We start from the raw sequence: 10,609 nt of genomic DNA on the forward strand, positions 1-10,609 counted from the left end.
GGACGGGGACCGGGGAGGGGGGGACGGGAGGGACAGGAACCCACGTGACCCGCCCCGGGCGGCCTTAAAGGGCCGCGGGCTGGGTCCGCCCCGGGCGCAGCGCCTGGCACCGGCTGCAGGTGAGCGGTACCGGGGGGACCGGCACCCCCCAACCCCCCGACACCCCTTGTCGGGACCGATCTGCCCGCATCCCTCTGCCCACCGCTGCTTCGGGACGTGAAGGAGCGGCCGGATCCCCGCCTGGCCCCCAGCAGCAGCAGTAGAGACCCCCCCGGGGCTGCCGCCCCTCTCCCTTCTCCCCGGGCAGCCGCGGGGGTGCCGGCCTCCCACCCACCCCCCCGGCCTTCCCGTGGCCGTGCCGCGGGTGGATCCGTCCCCGCAGGGCTGTCAGCCCGGTGCCACGGCCCCGGAGAGCAAGGCCCGGCCCGGCCCCTTGCGAAGCGGACATGGGAGCCGCTGGGCTGAGCTGAGCTGGGGCGGTGGAACTGCTCTGGGAAGGATGCGGAGCCAGGTCAGGCCTGGAAACTGTGCAAATATCCTGCAGGGAAGGGAAGAGGCACTGCTCCCATCTTACTACATCACGTAAACACAGCCCCAGGGATCAGCATCCATGTGCTGGGCTCCGGATCCTTGAGCTCTGTAGTAGAGAGAAAAGCAGGAGCACAGACTAAACAGCTGATGGGTGTTTAAGATTGTTTTATTTTGTGACTTTTTGTTTATAAAAATCTTTTTTTTTTTCTCGTTGCAGTAACTGTGAGCTCATGGCAGCAGATCTGAGATGCATCTGATGGTAAGGAAACTTGTAAGCCTTGCTTGTCAATCAGATTTAAGTGGGGCCTCTCTCCTGGCTTTGTGGCTCCTGCTTGCCAGTGTGGTCAGGAACTTCCCTTAACAGCAAGGCTGATCCTCTAGAGACATTAATTAATTAATATGTGAACCCTTGCCTTGTGATGGGTGTTAAATCTTAAGTGAGAAAACAGAGGTCCTTTGGTTTGCCTGCAGTGCTGTGCATGCTGAATGGAAGTGAGATATTTGGGATTTGACTGCATGTGATTTTGCACCACCAGCTCGATCACCAATTGGGGATAATTCTCCCAGATTAATGCCACGTGGATGTCGGGCAAAATCCTTTGGGAGAGTTTGGTCAGGGCTGCTACTGTGCACCCAGCTGCTTTTGTTTCAGTTGTCAGTGGGTCTGTGCTGCTGATTTTTACTGTGGCCCTGCAAGGGATTCAGGACTCCCAGATCCTCTTGGCAGCACAAAGCCCGTGCTCCTTTCTCCTATCTCCTGCCAGCTGGAGAGAGCCCCAGGTGGTAAAAGTAGACTTTCTCCCAAAGGATTTTGCTTGATCTGCAACTCACTGTAAACAGTAGAAGATGAGTTCAAAGTCTTCTTGGATGACCTAAACCCACAAAGCTCATGATAAGGGCAGCATGCACACCAGCTCACCCAACCATCTCCTACAACACAGGCTTAAATCCTGCTCAGACACAATGCTCTGGGTCTCCCAGTGACAATTTTAAGTTTTAGCAGGTACATAAAGTTTCAAATGCAGTTTCAAATTTATCACAGCTCTTTAATTACCTGTAATCACTACCTTCTTTTAAAGGCAGTGGGTGAAACTTTAGGGAGCTATGGGGAGCTGGGCAGCCTGTGTTACAACCCTTTGTGTGAAGCCAAGCAAGCCCAGCTGATGGTGTCAAGGCAGGGAGAAGGGAATGGTCTCTGCTGGCTTTGTTTCCAAACAGCATCAGCAAAGGAGCAGCAGATCTGGTCAAGAGCTGGATGTGTGCAGAAGGGACAGTTGTGAGATGGTGTGCCCTGTGGAAAAAGGGTAAAGAAAGGCAACTGTCTGAGGCCAGCAGAGACAAAACAAAGCATGGTGTTTGTGGGGATGGCCTGAGCAGAGAGGTTTTGTCACTTTTTTTTAGGATAGAGGAATAGTTTGTGCACTCCTGTGTACCTGTCCCTTTGGCACTTGTTCTCCTGCCTACATTGCAAAACAGCTCTGCCTTTTGGGGACAAACACCAGGGAACCCTGAGGGTGGATACAGTCCAAGAGATAGCTGCTAGAGAAATAAATCCAAATCTGCTGGCACGCCCTGCCCAAGGCCACAAGGTCAAAGAGTCCCTCACCTGATGCATGCAGGAACCATGGCTTGCTAAGTTGTAGTCAGGTCAAAAGTGATGTTGACCTGACTCTTGTGAGAGCCAAATGTGACCCAGCAGACACAGAAGAGCTGCACCAAAGTGGCATGGAGCCAGCTGGTGTGTAATTTCCCTCAGCACTATCTTAACACACACTTTTTTATTTTGTTTTCACCAGATCCCGTACCACAGCTTAAACCAAGGGCTGACAAAAGGCTGCTTAATGATGATTAATGCTGAGTGTTGGCACAGGCTTCCTTTTCTCTGTCTGCTGCCCACCCCGGCTGCTTCTCCTCCTTCCTGAGATCTCTGCCTCCCTTCTCTGGGACCCACCGGCCTGCTCCCTCTCTTCCCTCCTCCAGAGATCACCATGGTCAACGAGACCCAGCCTACCTGCAGTGCCAGTTCCAGCTCCAAGTCTGAGGGTGGCAGCAGCAGCGGGAGCGAGGGCTCCAAGGAGAGTTCCCGGTGCTCCACCCCTGTGCTGGATGCGGAGCGGCACGAGCGGCTGCGGGACAAGATGCGGCGGCGGCAGGACTCGGGAGACAAGTGGTTTTCCTTGGAGTTCTTCCCTCCCCGCACGGCCAATGCTGCCGTCAATCTCATCTCCAGGTGAGGGCTGCAAGCTGGGAGAAGGGAGAGAGGAAGGGTCTGTGGTGGAGGGCTGGGAAATAGGCTCTGCCCCATGCTCTGTCTCCCCTTCCAGGTGACGAAGCAGGTAGTGGGGCTGTGCTTTCCTGCTGAGGAGGGTAATGGACACCAGGTAACTTGTCTTCCCTTGGAGGCCCTGAAGACTCCAGTGTGGTGGTGGTGGGCTTGCTGAGGGAGCCAGAACGTTTCCCCTCTCCCATGTGCTGTGAAGGTGGAGCAACCCCACTGTCATGCTCTGGGGCTGAAGCAGAGTTCTAGAGGACAATAGAGCAGCCAAGTACCTGTTAAGAACAGGAAATGTTACTTGATGGGCAGTGCGCCCAGTTCTCTGGAACAGAGACACACTTGCTTCCAGAATCATGCAGCCTTTATGGCTTCTTCCTCTGTATTACTGAGGACTAGATTTAGCCTCTGAGATAAGTGTCCCCACCTACATGCTAAATGAGAGCCAAGAGCACCAGAAGCCACCATGTACTCACCTGGAGGAGAAGAGGAAGTTTCCTAACTCCTATGTGTAGCTGCTGGATGCCAGTGCCAGGTTTCCTTTAAATTGAAGGGCCTGTTCAACCCAGAGCAAGACCTTTGTCTCTTCTGTTTGGCACACTTGACAAGCCAGCAGAGATCTGGTCCATCTTTTCATATTTGGTGTCTCTGCAGTTAAAGCTGGGAGCAGGGGGTTGCATTGTAGTCTGCCATCTCAAAAGGAATGGGACTGGCATTGTTGTGTATCAGAAGATGTAAGAGTCTGATAGAGCATGCTGAGAGTGTGTTCTGCAGGGAACACTTCAGTTGCTTCTTCTTCAGAGAGATCATAACCTCTTCCTCATACAGCCTGAAGGGATGGTTTTATTTACATTGGCCACTTGCTTAAACTCCCAGTCCAGCACTTTCCTTGGTCTCTCCTGCTGCTATTCTCTGAGCTCTCTCTGCCTGTTGCTGGCATTCCAGCAGTGAGCAAGGTGTCTCAGGCACAGAGAGGGGAGCTGGCTGCAGGGTAGGCTGACACAGCCCTAAATTCCCCAGGTTTGACCGCATGGGAGCGGGTGGCCCTCTCTTCATTGATGTGACGTGGCACCCTGCAGGGGACCCAGGGTCTGACAAGGAGACCTCTTCAATGATTATTGCCAACACTGCAGTCAACTACTGCGGGCTGGAGACCATCCTGCACATGACCTGCTGCAATCAGACCAAGGAGGACATCACAGGGCACCTGCAGAAAGCCAAGAGGCTCGGCTTGAAGAACATCATGGCACTGCGTGGAGGTGAATCCCTTTGTCCTTGTCTTTAATCCCAGAGTGGAAGTGGAGAAATATGATTCAGAGGCTCCTGCTGCTGCAGGAAAGGAGCCCTTTGTTAGGCCCTGAGCCCTTTGTTAGCAGGCCCTCCAGTTGAAGGATAGACAGAAGCAGTCCATGAGTAGAACTGCAAATGTGGAGGTTTCACCTTGTCTTCCTTTTGATAGCAGAGGGTCTGACATCACTGGGAGATCTGAGTCCAGCAAACAGTTGAAGAGAGCTGTAGATTTGTTCTCTTTTCAGATCCTTCTGGTGAGGAATGGGAGGAAGAAGTAGGTGGCTTCAACTATGCTGTTGATCTGGTTAAGCACATTCGCAGTGAATTTGATGACTACTTTGACATCTGTGTGGCAGGTAAATATCTTTCAGTGCTGAGTGTGGGGTAGGGTGTGAGATCAGCTCAGCAGTCCCTCTCTGAGCCTTGCTGCAAGTGGCAGCACAATCAGATTATCCACTTACTAATTTCTACTGTGTTGTCCTTACCACTAGGTGTTGGGTTTTTTCTTTTTTCCCCTCTTCCCCCCCAAAGGGTACCCCACAGGTCATCCTGAAGCAGAGAGCTATGAGGCAGACCTGAGGCACCTGAAGGAGAAAGTCTTTGCTGGGGCAGACTTCATCATTACACAGCTCTTCTTCCGCTCAGAAACCTTCCTCAAGTTCATGAGGGACTGTCAAGCCATTGGCATCACCTGTCCTATTATTCCTGGCATCTTCCCCATACAGGTGAAATTCAGTCATTCTGCTTCAGGGAGGGAGGAAGGATCCAGGATGTTAAGTGTTTGTGGGTCAGGTTCTGAAACAGGGCTCCACAAAGTTTCTGGGAAGTGAGAGGGCTAAACATGTGAGAAACCTGTGGATGGTTTGCCAAAGTAAACTCCTAGACATGCAATAACAAGCTCAAAAGGTTTTCTGTGCTCCTGTGGCAAAGGGATACAGTGGTCTGGCAGTCCTAAGGCATTGGTCATCACTGGCATCACACTGGGCTCAGGGAAAGAAATGGGAAGGAATCACCTAAAGTGAGATGACCAGTGTCATCCTAGAGCTGGGCCCTAAGAGTAGAATCCAGGAGCCCCAATTCTCTATTTCCTGCCACAAAACTGAGGTCAAGTACCTGTGTTACTGGGATGCCCAAAAAGAGCCTTGGAACAATCAAAATCCCCTGTGTCCTCCTCCAGGGTTACCACTCCCTGCGCCAGCTGGTGAAGCTCTCCAAGCTGGAAGTACCCCAAGAAATCAAAGATGTCATTGAGCCCATCAAGGACAACGATGCAGCTATCAGGAACTACGGGGTGGAGCTGGCAGTGTCCATGTGCAGGGAGCTGTTGGACAGTGGCATGGTCCATGGGCTCCACTTCTACACCCTCAACAGGGAAGTGGCTACAACCGAAGTCCTTAAGCGTTTGGGTGTCTGGAAGGAGGACCCCAGGTGAGCAGGGTGTGTGCTGGCTTCTCACACATCCATCCATCCACCCACCCCATCTACTGAAGGCTCAAGCAGTGGATGGGTTGGCATTTCCTCTGCTTCTTTTTGTTTTGTTCTTTTTTTTTTTTTTTTATTGCCTTTCTGCGTTAAGAAGTTCCCCCTCCCTGCAGGTCTCTGACAAAAGCTGGGAGGAACTGAAGGGACAACTGAAGGAGGGATTTGTTTTAGTCAAGGGGTTTTAAAGTAGCCTGTTCTGGAACTTTAAAAACCTAAACATATTTTTTGAGGTCTGTCACCACCTCTTTTATAGGCTAGGTGCTATATAAGCTCCTGCTGCTGGTAAAGGGAATGCAAACTTCTCTCAGAGTCTTTAGCATAGACATGAGGAAGCAAAGAAAGATTGATAGTTGTGTTTGCTTCTTGTTAAAGATAGCTTCCCACAGTGCTTTCCCCTTACCTCTTCCAATCTCAGGTGTCAATGTTGTCCTTAAACATTAAGTAGACACCTACCAAGCATCCTGTGAGCAAACTGGGAAAAGATTTTCCATAAAGAAAGAAGATTTCTGTCCTACTTCTTGACAAACAGAACTCTTCTCAGCCCCTGTCACTTGCTTTTCCCCAGAGATAAAGCTATCCTGGGGAAGTAGAAAGTCAGCAGACCTGTGTTAACATCTTCTCCTCCCCTGCAGGAGGCCTCTGCCCTGGGCAGTCAGTGCTCACCCCAAGAGGAGAGTTGAAGATGTGCGCCCGATCTTCTGGGCCTCCAGGCCCAAGAGTTACATCTACAGAACCCAGGAGTGGGATGATTTCCCCAATGGCAGATGGTAGGTGTCAGCTGGCAGTGGCTGTGAGGTGGAGGTGTGGTCTGAAAGCCTGTTCCACAGTCAGGTTCTGCTGTTAGTGGGTGTTCTGAGCACGCTTTGGGCTTGACAACACAGGAGGCTTCTTCAAGTGGTTCCTACTTGCTTGGAGTTGAATGAGAAGGTCAAGAGGCTTTTGGTCTTCAGGAGGATTTTGCTGGGTGTTTCTCTTCCCAGGTGGTGTCTTCCTGCATCACCAAATGAGCTCATCTTCCTCACTAGCCTGTTAATCCTGTGTCTGCTTCCCTTACAGGGGTAACTCCTCCTCTCCAGCATTTGGGGAGCTGAAGGACTATTACCTCTTCTACCTGAAGAGCAAGTCTCCCCGGGAGGAGCTCCTGAAGATGTGGGGAGAAGAGCTGACCAGTGAGGAAAGTGTCTTTGAGGTGTTCACATGTTACATCACTGGAGAACCCAACAAAAATGGGCACAAGGTGAGTGATGGCCCTGGTACTGACAGCAGTGCAGGCCATTACTTCAGCAGTCATTCTTAGAGTTAGAGATATCCTGTCCCTGGAACCAAAGTGGCCTGAAGCAGGTGTATTTCAGACCAATAGTGCATTTAAGTTCCTTCAACCCCCAGATGGTAAGGAGAGGTTTGTTACATTCTTTGTGCACCATCCTTTCTCCACGGGTAGGTTACATGCATGCCATGGAATGATGACCCTCTTGCCACTGAAACCAACCTCCTGAAGGAGCAGCTGGAGAAGGTTAACAGAAGAGGAATCCTGACCATCAACTCCCAGCCAAACATCAATGGCAAACCATCCACAGACCCCATTGTAGGCTGGGGGCCCAGTGGGGGTTATGTCTTCCAAAAGGTACTGCATGACTCTGGGCTGGGCAGCAAGGAGCTGTGACCCAGTTTGGTCTGTGTCAGGTGGGGAGGTCCCAGGCTTTCACCCAGATAATCCTTCTGCCTGCTTCTTATCTTAATGCCTTCTCACTGAGACAAGGCAAAGCTCCTTTGGTGTCTTAAGACACAGACTATGTCACCTCTATGGCTCACTGAACAGCTGTATTCCCCTGCCTCCCATCTAGAGTTTCTTGGGTTTACTTCTTTCTAGAGCAGGACAACAGTTTTTTTAGATACAAACATGTAGTGCATCTGATCACATTCAGTGATGCAGGAAGCACCCAATTTTTTCATAAAATAGGGATCAATGAGGCAGTGTCTCTAGCAGTGTCTCGTGTCATCCTAGTAATATCTCAGTAATATCTCCTGTAATTATCTCAGTAATATCTGAGCATTTTAAAGTTTCTCTGTCTTTCTCTAAGGCAGAGTTCTTCACCCACTGCCTGCATCCCCCAGCACTGCTGCTGTGCTGCTCAGAGAGCTGAGAGGTTCCTCCCCTGGCCTGCAAGCAGTCTTATCTCCCCTGCCTGCCTCCTCCATGCATTTTCAGGCCCTAGAGCCTTGCCACTAATGGCTGTGATAGGAATCTCCCATCAAGGTAAATGCCAAGCAAGTGCCTCACTAGGAAACAAAGCAGCCTTGTTCAAAAGGATCCAAACCACTAAAGCCCTGAGACCAGCAGATGGCAAATGCAGTTATGTTTTCAAAGGAAAAAAATTCCCCTGAGGTGAAGGGAAATCCATCATCCCACACAATAGCCAGGAAATGAGGGGAGGGGAGGCAGTTGGGAGCAGCCAAGCACAGAGCAGTGGTAGATGAAGCAACTGCAGAATTAGGTTGGATAAGCACACAGAACTGGGAACAAAAGATGAGCAGAGGGAATTGTAGGGTGCTTGGCAGAGCCCAGCTGAGACCCCAGACCTCTGTTCCCTCTGACCTGGGCTGCCTGGGCAGGACACTGCTGTTCTTAGGGTGCCATGGAGAGCTGAGGTCAAGTCAGAGCTCATCCATGCACTTCCCTCTGTCTGGCAGAGCCTGCTTCCCAAGCACAGCTCCAGAGGCTGCCTGGAGCTCCTTCCAGCCTCTCTGCTCACATGGGTGCAGTACAGGGAGTTTGTGGCTTTCCTAAGCTGGTTGTGTCTGGGCTTTTACCTCTGCTCTTCCCAGTTTTCTTTTTCTCCCCACCTCTTACAAATCCTGTGCTCAAGCCTCCTCTGGTACACGTTTCCAGGAATAGACACACAAGCCTTCAGCTGGCTGGTTTCCCAGCAGCACAGACTGTGCAGCTGGCTGCCTGCATGTGTCCCAGCCTTGCCAGGAGTGAAGCCTTTTGCTCTCTTTCCCCTTTCCCACCCCTGCAGGCATACCTGGAGTTCTTCACCTCCAGTGAGATTGTCACGGCACTGCTCAAAGTGCTGAAGAAGTATGAGTTGAGAGTGAACTACCACATTGTCAATGTCAAGGTAAGCTCTTGTCTACAGGACACTTTTTTCTTTCACCACCTTGGGAGAGAGGCAAATAGCAAAGATTCAGAGATCATCATGAGCAAAGTGGGGCTGATGAAGGGAAGGAAAACAAGTCAGCTGTGGTGTGCAGCAGCTGTCTGAGCTTTTAGCAAGGGTAGGGGAAACAAACTTGTTCCAACTCACTCAAATCCTCCCTCCAACAGTTGTTTCAGAAATGTTTTCCCTCCTTTGGCAGGGCCAGAATATCACCAATGCTCCAGATCTGCAACCCAATGCTGTCACCTGGGGCATCTTCCCAGGCAGGGAGATCATCCAGCCCACTGTGGTGGATCCTGTAAGCTTCCTCTCCTGGAAGGTGAGACCTTTCTTTTCCTGGGATTACATTGCTGGGATGCCCTGGAAGTTCAGAGTGTGCAGTTTATTCTTAATCTGCAACCCATGTCAGAGTGGAACACTTGTTCAACACCTGGACCTCTGCAAGGTGATATCACCTCCCGTTCCCTCAGTTTAAGGAGAGCTTTTGTCCCCCAAGAGCTCTTCAGAGACACCAATTTCCCAGTAACAGGAGATTTGGGAGCTACCACTGTCAGTCAGAACTCTGGGCAGTAGCTTTCCCTCCCTTTTTACACACAGAGGGGCAGCATTGAGCTGAGTTTCTCCTTCCAGCTCTGAGCTGTTGTGTTCAGGGACTTCCCACTGACTGCAAAGCTCTTGGGGCAGCTCTTGACATTTTTTTAATGAGAAGAGGCCCCAGGCTGGCCAGGGCTGGGTCACACTGTTTGTCCCTGTCCAATGCAGGTCTCCAACGTGCTTGACACCACTCCCATTTATTTTTTTCCCCTGGCAGGATGAGGCCTTTGCCCTGTGGATTGAGCAATGGGCCAAGCTCTATGAGGAGGAGTCTCCCTCCCGCATGATCATCCAGTACATCCATGACAACTACTACTTGGTCAACCTGGTGGACAACGACTTCCCCCTTGAAAACTGCCTCTGGCAGGTTGTGGATGATACTTTTGAGCTGCTGAATCTCCAACTCAGCAGCGAGAATTTCTCTTCTAACCCTTTGCCCCCTCTGGCCACTGATTGTGGGGAGAGGAAAAGCAGTTCCTGAGCTGATGGTGGAGCACACACTCCTCAGCCCCGTGGCCATCATGGCTCTGAGCTGCTCACACTACATCCTCCTCTGTCCCCAACATGAAGGCCACCCAGCTCCTCACTGAACAAGAGCCAGAACTACCTGAACCTCTGAGCTGAGACTCCAGACTGAGATGGAAGGTCAGCTCTGGAGGATGAAGAGGAGCTAATCATGGCTATGTTAATTACAGTGATAGGGGAGCCCTTGTGCACCCATGGGAATAAAACTCAGTGATTCTGGTAACTTTCTCGTGCCAGAAATGCTGCCTTAAGGGCAGAAATGCTCCTCTCAGCAGTGCCTGTGCCAGGAGGTTATTTCAGCAGCTACCAGCCCTTTTACACTGCACTCCCAAGGTGTGTTTTGCTATTACTGGTCATATCAGGCTCTTTTGCACTCACTCCAGGAAAAATTTCCTCCCTGTCTTTTCTCCTTTTGTTATATTTCCTGTATTCTTTTTAATAGCAATCTGTGAATTTCACTTCTGGATGAGACCCCCTAGGAATCACACTACTTCTTGAAGTAAATAAACCACACAAATCTAAATGTGTCTTGTACTAGGCCATGCTCTTGTTAAGTAGCAGAGACTCGTGTCTGCAAACTAAGGAGCCTGGCACAAGGGGAAGCTTTAGGAAACCAATTGTTTATATTTATGTTCTGTCTTCACTTTCAGCACATCCCCTAACTGAAGTGTAGACAAAGAAAAGAAAACTTAACTCCTACAGCATACCTAGAGCAACCAGCTAAAAATGTTGGCTCTGTTCTGCAAGCTCAGAA

The 10,609-nt window shown here is 50.8% G+C and overlaps 1 protein-coding gene across 3 annotated transcripts; it reads left to right on the top strand.

Annotated features, from left to right (window-relative positions):
- Nucleotides 1–9: 9 nt before the first annotated feature.
- Nucleotides 10–10,378, top strand: MTHFR (methylenetetrahydrofolate reductase). Of its 3 annotated transcripts, none has more exons than XM_071767240.1 (13): nucleotides 10–119; nucleotides 749–790; nucleotides 2,328–2,761; nucleotides 3,824–4,062; nucleotides 4,339–4,449; nucleotides 4,625–4,818; nucleotides 5,271–5,521; nucleotides 6,208–6,342; nucleotides 6,632–6,812; nucleotides 7,017–7,199; nucleotides 8,596–8,697; nucleotides 8,936–9,055; nucleotides 9,548–10,378. In XM_071767240.1, exons 3-13 carry the CDS (start codon nucleotides 2,520–2,522, stop codon nucleotides 9,809–9,811), a joined length of 2,022 nt encoding a protein of 673 aa, XP_071623341.1. In that variant the 5' UTR covers nucleotides 10–119; nucleotides 749–790; nucleotides 2,328–2,519; the 3' UTR covers nucleotides 9,812–10,378. The 3 variants fall into 3 exon arrangements, with proteins under 3 accessions (XP_071623341.1, XP_071623342.1, XP_071623343.1); XM_071767241.1 differs by having other exon boundaries at nucleotides 2,512–2,761; XM_071767242.1 differs by lacking the exons at nucleotides 10–119; nucleotides 749–790 and adding an exon at nucleotides 2,856–2,912 and having other exon boundaries at nucleotides 2,624–2,761.
- Nucleotides 10,379–10,609: the final 231 nt, after the last annotated feature.

Source organism: Heliangelus exortis, chromosome 23 (assembly GCF_036169615.1).
Source record: "Heliangelus exortis chromosome 23, bHelExo1.hap1, whole genome shotgun sequence".
Classification (NCBI taxonomy): domain Eukaryota; kingdom Metazoa; phylum Chordata; class Aves; order Apodiformes; family Trochilidae; genus Heliangelus; species Heliangelus exortis.

Bases quoted from the DNA above. Each gene is read 5' to 3' on its own strand.
- MTHFR (XM_071767240.1), top strand. From the start codon at position 2,520: ATGGTCAACGAGACCCAGCCTACCTGCAGTGCCAGTTCCAGCTCCAAG. The intron at 6,813-7,016 runs GTGAGTGATGGC...CTCCACGGGTAG, and splicing joins CCAACAAAAATGGGCACAAG to GTTACATGCATGCCATGGAA. The intron at 9,056-9,547 runs GTGAGACCTTTC...TTCCCCTGGCAG, and splicing joins TAAGCTTCCTCTCCTGGAAG to GATGAGGCCTTTGCCCTGTG.